Below are 18,435 nucleotides of genomic sequence, written 5' to 3'. Positions count from 1 at the left end.
AGCTATTTTTAGGGCATCGAAGGCTAGATTTAGGGACAAAATGCTTATGATTGATATGTTTTGAATGTCATTTATTTATTTTAATGTTATATTGATATTTTTTTCGATTGTATGGTAATACTTCGTAACCCTAATCAAACAATGAAGATAGGTGAAGGGTGTTACATGTGTGACTTGATGCCAAGATGATAATATGCCTCTGTGGTGAAAGGAAGAACGAGATGAATGATATGCCTCTATTCTGTTATGATGTACATGCTTGATTAATATACGCCTAGCAAGCTTGAGTATGTCTCTCGTGTAACACTTCTACTTAAGTAAATGCATGCGATCATGTGCTTCTCATGAGTCTCTGCATTAGTAAAAGAAGTGTGTCACATGAATAATAGAGTAAATGCATCTGCATGTCGAACTTGTGTAAAGAGTCAGTCATGCATAAGTCTACATATTGAGTCTGCTTGCGTGTGTCGGTCCAACGGAACACAAAACATGAGTTCTAATATGTGAAAAGCCATAGCTATGGGAAAGCGAGGACCATATCGTGTAAGATATAGTCTGGGACTAGTGCTTCATGTAGGGTATGTGAAGTCCATATAGTGTAAGCTTCATGAATTTGACATAATTTGGCATCTTTTCAAGTGTTTCTACCAACGAAATGTTGGTATGAAGTTGCTTGAGTACGTCTAGGAATTTCTTGAACTGGAGTTCCTAATTCTTCTTCTCAAGTCTTTGAGGGTAGGGTCGTGGAAGATTCTTAACTTGAACTTGCTAATTCGTCTTTTGTGGCAATTCAGCATCTAACGAGGTTGTTAGCTTATTGACATTGACTTGTTCAGAAGTTACCTTATTGGGTTTTACAGATTCTGGTTTTGGTGAAGCTAGGATTTCAACACTTAGTTGAACTTCCACTTTATCTCGGGCATTATCTTACTCTTCTTCCACTTTAACTATGTTGGTCTCTATTGTCTTTCCGCTCCTTAGTGTCAATGCTTTACAATGCTCTTTCCCTAGATTTCTCGCGTTCTTCGTATCACTAGGAAAAGTACCTTGTGGTTGGTTCCTAAGTTTAGCCGCAAGCTGGCCCATTTGGTTTTCTAGGTTTTTCAATGTGGCTGCTTGGCTTTGGATGAAGGCATCATTTTTCACTATGTATTCCTTCAATAGGATTTCTAAGCTGTTGGACGGTTCAGGTTGAGGTTGTTTCTAAACTTGCTGGGTAAATATAGGTGGCTAGATTGATCTAGGTTGTGTATAAGTGTCATTGGGTCCAGCCTATTAGGTACTCCAACAGAAATTAGGGTGGTTTCGAAAAGATAGGTCATAAAAATTAGATTGCAATCCTTGCCTTCCTCGGTTCTAGTTCTGGTTACCCATGTAAAACATGGATTCTGGGTTTGATGGGCATTCTTTGAACAAGTGCTCTTCCCTACAATAAACACAGGCTACATTTTTTAATTGATTCGGTGGCTAAGCTACAAAATTATTAAACCCATTAGTTGTAAAGTTTTTAAGCATTGAGGATATTAAGGATGCTTGAGATGCAAGTGAAGTGAGAGCGTCCACTTCATGTATTCCAGCGACTCGTCTTCCTAATGCTACTAGATTGGTTTGCCATTGATAAATGTTGCTAGCAATCCTCTCGATGATTTCTTAAGCCTCGTTCTAAGACTTAGAAAGGAGAGCACCACTAGCAAAAACGTCCACTACCATTCTCATGTGAGCATTGAGACCGTTATAAAAAATCTCTAATTGGATGCAATAAGGGATTCTGTAATAAGGGCATCTTCATAATAGTTCTTTAAACCTTTCCCATGCCTCATACAAGGACTCGTCATCCATCCGTTGGAAGGTAGTGATCTCGTTCCTCAACTTAGCATTCTTGCTAAGTGGGAAGTACTTCATAAGGAATCGTTTTGCTAACTCTTGCCATGTGGTAATGGAATTTTGTGGCAATGAGTTCAACAAGGCTCGAGCTCTGTCCTTTATTGAATATGGGAACATCTTTAATCATAAGTGCATCTTCGAGTACTCTAGCTAATTTCAAAGAATCTCTCATCTCCATAAACAATCTTAAGTGAAGGTGAGGATCTTTGGTGGGCATTCCACTAAATTGGCCCACTGTCTGAAGCATCTAGAAGATGACACGCTTCAGCACGAATTGTTGTGCCTCGATTTTCAGTCTCCTAATACCCGAATTAAGCTCATGTAACACTAGCATGGCATATTGTCTTAGATCTCTATCCCTATCATCAGTAGTAAGGATAGGATTTTGAGCATGATTTGCTCTATTTCCTTGATTTAGATTTTCAAAGTTCATCTCTTTGGTGCTTCTCTAAATTGCTTGTCTTCTTCTTTATCGAAAAGTCTTTTCAATTTTAGGGTCTACGAGGAGTAATTTGATAATTCTAAAAATACTCATAAACACCTGAAACAATCACAGAAGAATAATGGAATTAAAATTAAATAGAAAAAAATCAAAATGCACAATTAACCATTTCACAAGTAGTGTCTTTTAAAATAGTCCCCGGCAATGACACCAAAAACTTGGAATGACGGTATTGTGCAAGTGTACACAATCGTTAACAAGTAATAAAGTTATAAGTAAATGTGAGTTATCATACCTACAAAGGCTGTGAAAGAAAAATATTTATTAAATGTAAATCAAACACTTTGGTGATTGAAAATATTTTGATTTTGAGGAAGCGATTTGAAAACTAAAACTTAACTAAGGAAAAATTAGAAGTAATAATTTCAATGCACAATTTTAAAAATGGGTTTAAATCAATATAAAATAAATGTGTTGGATTAATCACATTCTTTAACTTAGACTTACTAAACTCATGCTCATGTTGTTACGAATAATTTCATGGAAACTCAATAACTTGCTAATAAGTGCACATACATACTTATTAAATTAACCAATCTCTTGAACATTTTCCAAAGTCAATTCAAACAATTAAACAATCTTCATAAGCACATATAATTTTAAGTGAAGTAGCAACATATACCTATATTGAAACAGTTTAATCATAATAAACTTGCAAGTTATGCAAGGCAAATGTATTGTTTAATCATCGCTAATTTAACCTTTAGCTACCTTAGAAGATTAAACATGCACTAATTAAGTATTACGTCCATTAATTAAATTTCATTCCGTTGAAATAATTAATTCAATTGTTACCTTAAAATTATAATGTAAGCATAACATAAACATGATTTTACTTAATTGAACAACTTACCAAGGCTTATAACAACACAAACATGATTTCAAGAATTTAAGTGAACATAATGCAAATAATCCAACACCAATTTAATTTAATTCCTTTTAATTAAATAAAAAATAACAACACAATAAATATTCATCATCATGCTCATAACATAAACAAGAAAATCTAAAAAGAAGGGAACTAGAAAGTAATCACAGTGTTTCTCTTTAGCCAGACTAATACGCTCCTCTTCTTCTTCGCTCATTTTGTTCAAAAAGGTATGTATGAACACTTAAATGTTTCTAAACAAAGATGGATGGTGGCTCTTTCTCGATAGGGGAAATCGACAAGGAAATGGACAAGGGAAATGGGAAAACAGAGGGAAATGGAAGAGAGAAAAGAAGAGATGTGTGGGAAATGAAAGTGTGTTGAATGAGGTAACAAAATGGGGTTATATATAAGTGTGAATGGCTGCTAAAAATAACAAATAATTAGTAGTCATACACTCTTCCTTGGTCATCCAGAAGAGAAGCAAATTTGAGTAATTCAAACTTTGCTATATTTAGCTTAGGGCAAATATTCAAAGGCATAGAAAGTGGGGGGGTTTGAATGGAGTTTAAAGAAACTTTAAGTGTTTTTTTTTGCAAGTAACTCAATCAGAAAAAATCAGCTGATTGGGTCAACTATAGGGACATTTTTGGGCTGCCAATTTACTTTGTGGACCAGTCTTCTCTACTTAGCATACTAGGCCACTTTCTCCTTCAAGCTTTATATTAATTTTCAACCCAATTAACTTCGAATAAAAATTAAATATAAAGTACATAAAATAATCATCATTTGGACTGTCCTTGGCTAGAAAAATATTGCACTTGATACATAAATTACCCCTACAGTTCAAGCCTTTCGAGGTGTCTATCGAGCCAATTTTCACCTTTTGTGCAAAACTATCGAAAATAAACCAAATTTGTGAAATTTTATTATAAAAATAATGAAAATTCATTATGTTAATCACTTAAGTGTAATTTAATTATTTTATAATTAAAGTATGAATTTCGACAAAATGTACTACGAAACTTCATGAATTAAAGCTCAAAAGGTACTGAAAAAGTCCATATATTTTTGTGTTTCTAGCCACTTCTAAAAGTGATTGCTTTACAATGCTCTTTCTAATATGGTCTTGCATTCTTGGTATCACTAGGGAAAGGTTCTTGTGTTCTTGAGTTCAAAGCATTAGTTATCTATCCTACTTGATTCTTTAAAGTTTGTAATGATGATGCTTGGCTTTGGATTACATCATCATTCTTGGCCAAGTACTCCTTCTGTAGAGACTCAATAGATGAGGAAGAAGATGATGTCCATCCTTGTTGAACTCATTATTTAGGCGGTATAGACTGATTGAAACCAGGTGGAGCATTCATTGCATTGGGTCTAATAGCCCTATTGGAATTTCTAGCTCATTCATTATTCCACAAAATTTGGCTGCTGTTTCCAACCAGGGTTATACATGTTGGAATAAGGATTGTTGTTCCTATTAAAGTTGCCCATATAGTTGACACATGCTAGGTACAAGGGACACTCTTCAAACATGTGATCCTCACCATAATAAACACAAGATAACCCAGTTATTTTAAGCTTTTTCACCTCACTAGGCTTCTGCATGGTCTTTATGATGTTGGCTAAAGAAGATACCTTACCAGAAAGCAAGGTAATAGAATCAAGTTGGAATGATTCAGCCACTCTCCGAAATATCGTAGGCTTCATTGTAGGACTTATCCAACAAAGTTCCATTAGCTGAAGAATCAACCACCATCCGTGTTTGTGCATTCAAACCATTGTAGAACATCTCCATTTGGGTCCAATGATGAAATCCATCCATAGGACATTTCCTAAACATATATTTGAACCTTTCCCATGCTTCATACAATGTTTCATCCTCTAGTTGCTTAAAAGATGTTATGTCATTTCTCAGTTTGACATTCATATTGGGTGGTTATATCGCAGAAGAAATCTTTGGCAGAGATCATTCATGATTCTATTATTCAAGATAGTAAATCATTGAGCCATGTTCTAGCACGATCTCTTAAAGAATAGGGCAATAGTTTGAGTTTTAAGGCATCTTTGAGGACCCCTTATTGTCTGAAAGAATCGCAAACCTCCAAGAAAAGTCTCAAGTGCAATCCGAGATCTTTAGTTGGAAAACCACCAAATTCACCAATTGATTGAAGCATCTTAAACATTACATGTTTCAGTTCAAAATAGGGAGCTTGAATTTGTGGCCTAATTATTCCAGGATTCAGGTTGTCTAAGATAAGCACTACATGCTCTGAAAACATCTAAGGAATAGGAAGATTAACATTCAGAGCTCCTGGATTAAGTTGCTCATTCATAGCAGGTGGATTGTTACCATCTTGATTCATTAGTCTTTGTTCTCTTCTCTATCTAAGCAATGTCCTTTCAATTTCTAGATTTAAGGGATAGAGTCCCTAAACAGGAGTGCCTTTATGCATACAAATAATAGACCTGTTACGACCATGAAACAAACAAATTAGAAACTAAAACTATAAAAATTACAATAACAAAAACTAAGGTTACCAATTGCTAATCCACGACAACGGCACCAAAAACTTGTCGCATGTGAATATGATTTGCAAATTGTGCAAGTATACATATCAAATCAAGTAATAAAGTGATAAGTGTGTATCGTTCCCATGAGGATTGGATAAATGCTCTTTGCCTAAGTTATCGCAATTGAACAGAAAGATAAATGTATCGAATGATGTTTAATGAAATTAAAATAGGATTAACACTTTAAAAGTGAGAGCAGTGAAGTATACTAGTAGAGATTACCATTACATCAAGTTAAACAAGTGTTCTAAAGACTTTAGCAAGATTGGAATATTGGTAGTGAAGGTTGGGTTTACTAAGGGATCTGTTCTAACCCGCAAATAATGCCGTGGCAAAACAATGTTGAACTTACGGCTCGAGTGGGTACTAATGTGGTTTACCTCAATTGAAAGTAAGACCTAAGGTTATTCACCCCTAAGGTATTGCATGTTTATAGGCACAGGATTAGTAACTACTGTTAAAGCTCAACCCTCTATGTCTTGAGTATAAGCTAAGGCTCTATGTCTTGAGTTTACGGGAGTATTTCAGTCAACACTCACTTATACTACCCCACTTCGATCAACGTAACCTAATCCTACAGGTGTCAAGCTACCTTAAGACTTATTGAGCATTCATCCACACTCCCTTAAGAATTTAAACAACAACAACCATTGAGGTAAACAGTAATATAAACCATATTAATCCATAAACATCAATCGATGTTAAAACATCATCTAAAGCAAACCCCAACCGTATTAAGTTAGCTCATAGCTGGACAACACAAATTTAAGAAAAAAATCCTCAATATCCCAAAATATCAGTTTGAACAGAAGAACGGAAGAACAAAGAAATCTGGGTTAAAAACTCCAATCCACCCGACTTAGTGTCTTGTTACTCATCTTCACCAAAATTTACAGTCAGCTTAACCTGTTGTTCTTGCCACAATGAGACCTTTCTCCCAGCAAAATATTCAAGAATTTGAATTGTTTGATGTGCGGGGAATCAACTTTATGGGTCCATTCCCACCCTTTTGGGGAAATATATACATACTTGTGGCTATAGATTACATCTCCAAGTGGGTTGGAGTTGTCACTCTCCCTATGAATGAAGTTAAATCAGTGCTAAAGTTCCTGCATAATAATATTTTTACCAGGTTTGGTACTCCTCGTGCTTTGATTAGTGATGAAGGTTCTCATTTTGACTGCAAATTAGTTACTACTACCTTGAATAGATATTGGGTTAAACATAAAATTGCCACGACATATCATCCCTAGAAAAATGGACAAGGTGAGGTATCAAATAGTGAAATTAAACAGATTTTGGAGAAACTGGTCAATCCAACCAGCAAAGATTAGTCATCCAGATTGGACGAAGCTTTGTGGAGATATCGCACTGGCTTCAAGATGCCATTGGGAATGTTTCCTTTCAAGCTCGTCTATGGGAAACCTTGCCATTTGTATACTGAACTTGAACATAAGGCATTTTGGGCAATTAAGAAATTGAACATGGATTTGATTATTGCTGTCAATAACCGACTACTGGAGTTGAATGAGATGGAGGAATTCAGAGCTCAAGCTTATGAAAATGCCAAACTGTATAAAAAAAAGCAAAGCGATGGCATAATAAGAAGATTTTGTGACAACAATTTGAACCTGGACAACAAGTGTTGTTGTTCAATTTTAGGTTGAAACTTTTTCCTAGCAAATTGAAATATCGTTGGTCTGGCCCATTCAAGATCATGCATGTTTACGCTCATGGACCTGTAGAAGTCAAAGATGGCAAGACTCGCTTTAATTTCAAAGTCAATGGTCAACGTTTGAAGCATTATTGAGGAGCTCCCATACTTCGTGATAAACATTCCATTGCTCTTCAAATTACGTAGTGTTTTCTTTTGCCAGGTTTTACTTAATTAATTTGCTTTTGACTTATTTTTTTATCGATTTAATTAATTTTTATTTCTTTCTTTTGTTATAGGTAGATTTTGGCCCAAGCTTTATAGTTAGCCCACCTAGCATACTTGCAAATTTATAACTTAATATTTCTTTCTTTCTTTTCCTACCTAATTCTTACTTTATTGTGTCAGGCCATAATTTTAGGCTAATCTTATCCCCTACATCATTATTATATTCTCTTTCATTTTTACCCTAGTTGATTCATTTTCTTTCTCCAAGTTATTTTCAGTTTCTTCTTTTTCACCATTTTCAGTTTTTCCTCAATAACTGTAAAGGTCTAAACTTTTTCCTTTTTATAGTTACTATTTCTTCTCAACTAGCTTGACGTATGCCATCTTCATCAAGCTCTATGGCTCCAAGAACATTTTTCAGTGAAGCCGCTAAAGAAAAGTACAACACAAACACATCAAAGCGACCCTTTTGTATGGAAAAAGGCTTTTTTTTTTTAAGACTAAAACCATCAATTCTTTCTTTGTGGTGGTATAATTGAGTTGAGCCTCTGTAAGAGTTTTGCTAGCGTAATAGATGGCGTGAAATTTTTTTCCCTATCATTGTACTAACACTGTACCCATGGCGAAATCACTTGCATCACACATAACTTCGAAAGGTTGAGACCAATCTGGTGCAATGACAATGGGTGCATTGACCAACTGCTTCTTTAACTGAATAAAAACATTCAAACATGCCTTGTCAAAGAGGAATTTTTTATTCCGTTCCAGCAATGAGCACAATGGTTTTGCAATTTTTGAAAAATCCCTGATAAACTGTCGGTAAAATATTGTATGTCCAAGAAAGCTACGAATACCTTTCACATTTTGTGGTGCAGGTAATTTCACGATGATTTCCACTTTAGCTTTATCTACTTGAATACTCTGATTGGAGATGTGATGGCCCAACACAATGCCTTCAATTTCCATAAAATGACATTTTTCCCAATTCAAGACAAGATGACTATCTTCACATCGCTTTAGTACTTTATCCAAATTGTCAATGCAGTGATCAAAATCATTCCCATAAACTAAAAAGTCATCCATAAAAACCTCTAAAGTGTCTTCGATCATATCTGAGAATATTGCTATCATACACCTTTGAAATGTGGCTGGTGCATTGCAAACACTGAAAGGCATACGACGAAAAGCAAAAGTACCAAAGGGGCATGTGAAAGTTATTTTCTCCTTATCCTCTGGTGTAATAGTAGTTTGGTTGTAGCCAAAATTGCTATCTAGGAAGGAATAATAAGCTTTTCCAGCAAGCCGATCTAACATTTGGTCAATGAAGGGAAGTGGAAAATGATCCTTCTTTGTGGCCACATTTAATTTATGATAGTCTATACAAACTCGCCATTCCGTGGGGGTGAATGTTGGTAGTAATTCATCCTTATCATTGCGACCAACTGTGATGCCACTCTTTTTCAGGATGCATTGCACTGAATTCACCTACTTCCTATAAAAAATCGGGTAAATAATTCCTGCATCAAGTCATTGTATGATTTCTTTCTTGACCACTTCCTTCATCTTCTCGTTTACCCTTTTTGGAGGTTCAATTGACCGCTGGCCTTCATCTTCTAACTTTATTTTATGCATGCAAAAAGAAAGACTAATGCCTTGGATATTTGTAATACTCTAGGAAATAGTTCGTTTTTGCTACTTGAAAATGTGAGTCGATTTCTTTTCTTTTGTTTCATCTAGTGTTGCAGAGATAATAACTGGAAAAGTATTGTGCACACCCAAAAAGATGTATTTAAGATGAGGAGATAGTGGTTTCATTTCCAGAGTGGGAGCTTCCTCAATTGATGGTTTGAAAATTGGAGTGGTTCTGTTGGTTAGATCTAAGGATTTAATTTGTCATTTATGCTTGACTTAAATAGTACTAGCTTCAACCGTGCTATCACAATTGTCTACGGATTCAGCCTCAGATGTCACTGCAATTTCTTCAGTAAGGACTGTGCTTTGGTTGTTGAATTCTTCCTCAATCAAATCATTGAGCACATTGACAGTATGGCACTCTGCTTTATCCTTTTGATGACCAGACTCAAAAACAGTAAAGGTAACCTACTCCTCATTCAGTCGTATGGTGAGTTCTCCTTTATAAACATTAATAAGAGTTCGGCCAGTGGATAAAGGGTCGACCCAAGATTATGGGAACCTTTTTGTCTGCCTCGCAGTCAAGTATGATAAAATCAGCCGAAAAAACAAATTTATCCACACAAACTAAAACATCTTTGATTTTCCCTTCAGATTGAGATAAAGATCGATTTGCTAGTTGCAATGTCACTACAGTAGGTTTCATGTTACCAGTTCCCAACTTTCTAAAAGTAGATAGTGGCATGAGGTTGATGCTAGCTCCCAAATCGCATAAAGCTTTGCCTAAATACTGATTGCCAATCGAACATGGAGTGGTAAAGCTTCCAAGATCTTTCAATTTAGGGGGCAACTTGTTTGTCAAGACAGCACTATAGCCTTTTGTGAGTGCAATAGTTTCAACATCAGTGAGTTTTTTCTTCTTGGGCAAGAGGCCTTTCATAAATTTTCTATAACTCAAAATTTGTACTAGAGCATCCACTAAAGAAATGTTGATCTGCGGTTGTTTCAGTGTATCCAAAAATTGTTGAATACTGTTTATCATTTTCTTCCTCTTGAATCTTTGTGGAAAATGTACAACTGAAAGTACATCCGGTTGTGGCAATACTTTTGGTTGCATCCACAATTTTGAGGGTCGAATATCAGACATATGAGTGACAGTTTGTGGTACTTTTTTGTCTGGTACATCAACAAGCTCTGTAGAATAAACCTTCTGTGAACACGAAAATTTACGCATTTTTACAAATCCTTTTTAACTTAAAATCATACAGTTTCGATAAAATTGTTGTCGAAAAAATAATTAACTTTTGCAAAATAATTAAAGTGCACTTAAAATATGAACATGTTGAATTTTAGTTAACTTTATTATTAATTTTGATGACCTTTGGTTATTTTCGATAGATTTGCACAAAGGGCAAAAAATGGCTCAGCAAACACTGCTAGAAGCGCAAAACACTGCTAAAAGCGCAAAACCGAGAATTATATGTATTAATTCATAATGTAATTAATTTTAATTTATATCCAATTTAATTTGGGTTAATAAATTATTATTAAATAATTATGAAAAAGTGGTCCAGTTGAACTGAACCGAGTGAACTGAACCGACCAAGAAATTTACAGCCAAAAAACCGTCCCAAGAGCTGACCCTAATCAACTTATTATCTGATTATTTAAGCTTTCAAAGAGGCCCTTGAAGACTTTTTCAAGTTGCATTCAAACCCCTCCACAATTTGTGGTTTTATAGATTTGCCTCAAGCCAAAATTAGCAAACTTGAAACTATCAACCTTGCCACATGTGTGGCCGGCCAAGGGAGGGCTCTTTTGCTAATAATTTTTTCTATTTTTAGTAGCCATCCTAAGCTATAAAAAACCCCCTTAGGCTGGTCATTTGAAAAACACACCTCAAGCATTCACATCTTTCCTCTCTTCTCTCTACATTCTCTATTCTTTTCCATTCCAAAATTCCCTTACTCTCTTGCCAATTTCTCCTCTTGGGAAAGGGGCATTCATTAGCTATTTGTAGCAGCAATTAAGTGTTCATAGTAGCCTTGGTCGATTAGGACAACGAAGAAGGAAGAACGGAGCAACTAGTCAAGCCACGGAAAAACACCGGATTTGATTCTTGTTCCCTATTTATTTAATTTTTGTTGTTGTTATGCTGAACATATCTATGAATATTTATGTTGTTGGAATGGTTAATGTAATCAATTTAGCTTGAATTTAATTCGTGTTAGGTTGATTGCATTTCGTTTGTTAAAATTATTGAAATTGTGTTTATGATGTTATAGGCCTCGGTAAGATGCTTGATTAAGTAAAATCATGACTAAGTTATTCTTGCATTACAATTGTTAAGTAACTAATGAATTAATTATTTAAACAGATTGAAATTGTAATTAATGGACACTGCACTTAATCACTGCATGTTTAATCATCTAAGGTAGCTGAGGGTTAGATTAGCAACGGTATCTGATGATACATTTGCCTTGCATAACTTGCAAGATTATTGTGATTAAACTGTTTCAAGGTAAGGATACTTTGTGCTTATTAAATCAATTTAATTGTTTGAATTGACATAGAGATATGTCTAAGAGATTATTTTGATTTAATAAGTATGTATGTGCAATAACATATTTGCTTATTAAGATTTGTTTAATCGGTTGAATTGACATAGGGATATAGTGAAAAGATAAATGGGTTTTGGTAGGTGAGAATGTTCATAGGTTAGCAAATTATCGAGTTGCCGTGAACTTATTCGTAACAATATAAACATGAGTTTAATAATTCTAAGTTAAGAAATGTAATTAATCTAACACAATTATGTTATCTTGATTAAAATCGTATTTTGAAATCGTGCATTTGTATTATTTATTTAGTTTACTTAGTTTAAAATCTTAGTTTTAATCACCCTCTTCAAACAAAGTATTTCTTTCACCAAAGTGTTGTAAATAATATTCATAAATAATTCTTTTCATAGTCCTTGTGGGTACGATAACTCGACATTTACTTGTCACTTTATTTCTTGTTGCGATTGTGTACACTTGCACATTTCCATTGTTCCACCTTCCCATCAAGAATATCCAATTGTTGAGCAACCTGTATAGGTGAAACGTCACTCGTTCCTTGTATATTTTTAATCATGTTTGTGAGCGAAGGTACTTGGGCACTTAGCGCGGATATTGTATTCAATTCAATAACTCCTGGAGTTGTCTTTGCTTGTACATCTCTACATATGGGATATTGATATCCATTTTGAGTAATTCTCTCAAGAATTCTCACAGCATTATTGTAAGTACAATCTAGCAGTAGACCATTGGCTGATGCGTCGACAAGATTCCTTGTATCTGAATTCAGACCATTATAAAAAATCTCAATTTCTGTTTTTGGTTGAATGATGTGCATGGGACAACGTTGAAGCAAAGAATTATAATGTTCCTATGTGGTGTGAAGATTTTCATCATCTAGCTGATGGTAAGTAGTAATATCATTTCGAGGACGAGCATTCATTGTCGGTAGGTTAAATCACAAAACAAACTGCGTGGCTAGAAAACTCCAAGAAGTAATTGATCCGGTAGGTAGCCCAAGAAACCAAGTCTGAGCTCTCCCTTGTAAGGAATAGGGAAATAATTGCATCCTTAAGGCATCATTAGGAACGCCTTGTTGACTAAAGGATGCATAGAACAATAAAAAGGATTTAAGATGCTCTCTCGCATCTTTATGTGGCAGTCCAACATATTGGCCATTGGAGTTTAGCATTTGAAACATCACCAGCTTGAGTTCAAAGTTCCTAGTTTGAATTGTTGGTCTAACAACCCCTGGTTGTAAATTATCTAGAATAGCTATTACACAATCTCGTATGGTTTTATTGTGGATGTGAGCATTTTGTGGCAATAATGGGTTATGAACATTTTGCTGTTGTATTAGGGGTATGGTTGCATTGTCCCCTGGTAAATCAATATTTCTCTGTTCTCAAAGTCTTCTCTGAACAGTTCTTTCAATTTTCAGATCAAAATCAACAAGAAAATTCGAATTGCTTCAGGTCATAAATCACGTAAAACGAAATTGAAAAATAACAACAAAGAGTAAAAAATTTAGTGAATACAAAATATTATACAAGGAAAAAAAAGTATAAAGACACACAAGAACAAAAATAAAAATCAAACAAATGTCATCCCCAGTAACGGTGCCAAAAACTTGATCGGTTGTAAATGTCACAGCAATAATGTGCAAGCTTACACTGTCAATGCAAGTATAACAAACAGATGTGAGTCTATCGGATATCGATCCCACAAGGATGGTTTTCTTTAGTCTATTAATGTCGGTGCAATAACTAGATAGAAACGAGATAAATTGTGAGGATAGTTGTCGAAGCAATAACTCGAAAACAATAAGATAAAGTATGATATGGATAAACTGGGATCCCCAACATGAATCTTCAGCAATATACTAAGTACTCACAAGGTATAAAAGATAGGAGATTGTCAATGTAATAAAATTTAATGTATATCTTACCAAATGTCACTCTTTTATTTAATTTGGGAGTTAACCATGCACATTAACCTCACCCTCCGATAATGGAAATATGACACTATTAAGAACAAGTGGACTAAATTCCTTTAGTCCTTACTCAGCTTCCGCTGAAATGCTTATTAGCTCAAACTATCACTGCACCTTCTAGCGCTAGTGGCTACAATAGCACTTCCATGTTTAGAACATTCAAACCCACATGATTAAACAATAAAAATATGATTTAATAAGATAAAATTTAACAAGGCATTCATTGTACTTCCATACAGTAGAAAACATAGAGTAATCACCAGTGTTTTCAAGGAAATGAGAAGAATCAAATGGAGAATACTTTTCCTAGGCTAAAATAGCAAAATTAAAGATAAAATAGGCTAGGATTCACTAAGTTATAAAATGCACTTTACTAAACTGAACATGCTAAAATGTATGCTAAGGGTAACAAAATGGGAACAAATTAACCAATAAGTAGGGAGAAAACATATGTTCTTTCTAGTACAATCAGGTGCCTATGGGCATATGGGTCGTATGTTAGTATACCTTATGTATATAGCTTGATTATGCATCATTTTTGGTGCCTTGTTATGGCTTGTATATATGTGTAATTTTGGGTATAGATACATGCCAAGATGGGTGAGAAAAATGGCTTGTAAAAGGGCCTATGTTCGTCCACACGGGCAGAGACATGGGCATGTGTCTCAACCATATGTGGGACACGGCCAGGCGACACGGTCGTGTGTCCCTTGTAGCTTTCAAAGGGTCACAAGTCAAGCTGTTATACGACTTAACACACTACCTGGCACACGAGCGTGTGAGGTTATTTCGAAGGGTACACGACCTGGCACACAGGCGTGCAGCTTGGCCGTGTGACCCAAGTCAGAGAGTTGCTCGGGCACGGACACGGGTTGGGACACATCCGTGTTTCCCTACTTTGATTTCCCTCACGGCCTGGCCACACAGCCGTGTAACCCCTGTAGTGTTGAAAATTTTTACTCTTTTCTGAAAAATTCTCTAAGTTTCTGATTTAGTCCCGACTTGTTTCTAACGTGTTTTTATGGCCTTGAGTGCTTATATAAGGGACAATATGTATAATTTATATTGGTTTTAATATATCAATGATATGATTTGTAATGTTTGAAATTTATGTTCATTTGACTTGAGACCTCTGGTAATACTCCTTAACCCTGTTCCGGTGATGAATACGGGTTAGGGATGTTACAGATTTGTTGAAGCTCCGTTCAAACAAATTACTTCATTATTGTTCCACTCATCATACCTAAAGGACAACTTATTTGACTCTGACCACTATCATCGTCATCAAATTTATCCATGTTTGCATCAATGTTCTGAGCTAAAGGTTTGTCAGGCTTAATAGTTCCACATGACCATATCTTTGGTGGATTAGAAAGAGACTCTCTTGAGTATTTTGGCCTATCAATCTCTTTATCATCTAACTCATACGAGGTTTATATGAATACCCTTCTTTTCCATATTTGTTATACAAACTCCATTGATCCATCGAATCTCCATCTAACCAACTTGATTTCTCATAATCGTCTAAATAATCTCACATCTTGCCTTTATACCAATTGTAATCATCATTAATTACACTTATGATTAAATTTTCTTAACCAACAAAGGAAATAATAACATAATAAAAATTATGAAAAATGAAAATTAAGCTAAAATAATAAATTAATAAAATTATCACACTATCTAACTCCTTCGTCTTTTGACTAATATTATTTACAAGTAATCGATTCAATAACAATTACCACCATCGCAATCCCCAGCAACGACACTAACAACTTGACCGCTTCCAGACGTACTAACATCTAGAGTGTGAATACTACAACTAAAGATATGGATTTAAGGCAGTGTACACAAGTATATGGGTCAGGTTGTAATATAGTTTGTTTACAATGAAACACTTAGTAATTTGAGGATCGTACCTAAGGAATTGCAGTTTGGGGAAAAACTTTTATCAAGCCAATTACAAGAACTAATTACTAATCTACTCGAGTCGCGAATTAGTAGTGCTAATCAAGAATCAAGATGATAATAAGAAGAAACTAAATAAATTTAACTAAACCTAAATCTACTCCTAGGTTCTTATACTGGCTTTTCCTATTCATTATTTTGACTACGTGAGTTCCTTTTAGCCTAGATCCAATTTTTATACCTAACTAATACTTAAAGTAGGGTTCTAATCAATCCACTAGTTGATACCCTAGTAGGATCTTTCACTAGAATAATGAGTCAGTAAGAACTACTTATCTTCTAACCTCATAGTGTAGATTGGTTCGGGGTTAAGGTGTTCACGGATAGGTCATACAAATTCTGGGTTAATTCCCACCTAAATGACTTCCTAGGGTTGTTAGGCCTAGGGTTTGTTTTCATTTCTTCCTTTCCCAAATAGTTGATTCACTAAGAAACTCAATCATTCAAGCAATTAATTAAGTTAAAGCAATTAAAACATGCAAAATATGTAGAAAGCACATATTTATTCTAATCTTAATACAACATTCATTTAACAATGTTAAAGAAAGAAATATAATGAAGTGAACAAGGAAAAGAGATGCTCATGGATTTATCGATGGAAGCGTAGTTTCAGAAAATCTACCCTTGTGGAAGTCTCACTTTGGAATAGGATCTTCTGATTACAAGAACATAAAATAACCTAAGTAAAAACTAAGAATGAAAGAAAAACGTAAGAATCAAACCCCTAAAACTATTTCATTAAACTGATTACAATGGCCTTTAAATAGGCTAAACTCATAATATTAAAGTGCCTAAATTATCCTTGAAGTATTTAGAGTTCGATTGGTACACATAATTTCCTTCCAAAATGTAATTAAAACGGTCAAAATTTTTTAGGTTGTGCAGGGGGTTGGTTGCAACACAGGCCTTCAATGTTGCAAAATCAGAGTTTGATGTTGTGACAGAGAAGTTCAGTGTCACGACATTGAAGGCAATTTTGCTCCAAAACTTGTTTTTAGCTTTTTCTTTTTACGTTGGGACATCAATATCTTGGTGTTGGGACATAGGCATTAATTTTGACCTGAATAAGCATGTTTAGCTCCCAACTTGACCTACAAGACCAGGTAACCTTATTTAGATATATAAAATGTAATAAACACTACTAGAATGCATAAATTACTACTTTAAGTATGACAACCTGAATATATACTAAGATGCTTTGATTTACTATTAAACAAGCTATAATTATGTATAAGAAGGGATGGAAATAATAGTATGATTTATAGTATATCAACTACCATGACTAATATTAATAGTGGGCATAACATAATCTTTAAGTCTTCTACTCGCCATTTCTAGAGGTTGTATAATGAATTCTACCACTTGATTCCTCCTAAATTTGTGTCATATATGCCTACATTCAAGAGCTAAAGGTAAAATTTCCCTATTCCATATAGAAAAACACAGGGTAAAGCTTGAATACTCTTCATGTAACACCCTATACCTGTCTTGATCACCAAGTCTGGGTACCGGATGCTACACTAACCCAAAGAACTTAATGATATTTTTGTTTCTGATCAAATTCCATACTTAAACAACTTATATTTGAAAATCTAATTGTTATTTAAACTCTTACGAAACTGGAGTTAATTTTCTTACATATTTAATTCCAACGAATATTTATAAATTTTGGTTTAAGACTCAATAACAAATATAATTAACTTCAATCCTGAGGCGAGGGCTCTATGGTGCCACAGTATATACATAAATAGATATCGCACACCACATGACTTTGGTGAAGTCTGGATTGGTCCCTCTTAATGCCTAAGTCTTTATCTAGCCTGTATTTAGGCAACAATTTTATAAGTTAAGGAGAACTGTGTGAGATTTTCACTTAACTCTAGGTAGGGCTACAAGAATCTTCAAGAAACTAAAGTGTCTGGCTCAGAATTAAACTCCCTCAATTTCATAGGAGAACTTTGCGAACTTAGCTGGCAAGAACAATGCCTTATTCATTCTCAGTTGTTCATTGGCGGACATGACCCCTAATCTAGTCATAACTATGATTCCTCATTGGGGTCTCACCTATTTACCGTTGATCCACATCCCTAATACTCATTTCTATTAGTCCTATTTACCGATGCTTGGGATCTACCCAAGCATTTTTTGTAACTGTGGTTCTTTGCTAGAATCCGATCTCTTCCTAATATACTAGTTTCCTTGGAGAACTAGTGCCCAAAAAGTAGCACCATAATACCTACTCTTTGAGCCTATCCCTTATAGATACTTTATTTAACATGTGGTACTTGACCTACTATCTCCTACTCATGTATTATGTGAAAGTTTCCACCCTTGGTGGATCCATAAGATCATTTTTGTACTTCATAGTCTTGACGAACTTTAGTTATTCACCCTTCTTTGGTGGGCTTGATTGATCATTCATCATTAAGCTGATATTTCCTCCCATGAAGACTCTGGTCAGTCTGCCCAATCTCTCATCGACCTCTTTATGGACTAAAAATTTTAAAACTGTAACCGTAGTTTCCCTGGCGGACTCTTTCTGTTGCACATTATGTATACCTTCGTATATAA

At 34.9% G+C, this 18,435-nt stretch overlaps 1 protein-coding gene and 2 non-coding genes across 3 annotated transcripts; all 3 read left to right on the top strand.

The window, feature by feature from the left end:
- Positions 1–1,765: 1,765 nt before the first annotated feature.
- LOC128040813 (small nucleolar RNA R71) lies at positions 1,766–1,872 on the top strand. The gene has a single exon (XR_008195619.1). It is a non-coding gene; the product is annotated as a small nucleolar RNA R71 (small nucleolar RNA).
- A 3,199-nt stretch (positions 1,873–5,071) lies between these two features.
- Positions 5,072–5,178, top strand: LOC128040697 (small nucleolar RNA R71). Its single transcript, XR_008195503.1, has one exon. It is a non-coding gene; the product is annotated as a small nucleolar RNA R71 (small nucleolar RNA).
- A 2,035-nt stretch (positions 5,179–7,213) lies between these two features.
- LOC105767212 (uncharacterized) lies at positions 7,214–7,641 on the top strand. The gene is made up of 2 exons (XM_012586723.1): positions 7,214–7,404; positions 7,494–7,641. Exons 1-2 carry the CDS (start codon positions 7,214–7,216, stop codon positions 7,639–7,641), a joined length of 339 nt encoding a protein of 112 aa, XP_012442177.1.
- Positions 7,642–18,435: the final 10,794 nt, after the last annotated feature.

The sequence above is a fragment of the Gossypium raimondii genome, chromosome 4 (genome assembly GCF_025698545.1).
Source record: "Gossypium raimondii isolate GPD5lz chromosome 4, ASM2569854v1, whole genome shotgun sequence".
Taxonomy (NCBI): domain Eukaryota; kingdom Viridiplantae; phylum Streptophyta; class Magnoliopsida; order Malvales; family Malvaceae; genus Gossypium; species Gossypium raimondii.
Note: the sequence above shows the minus strand (reverse complement) of the source record. Positions and strands in the feature narration are given on the sequence as shown.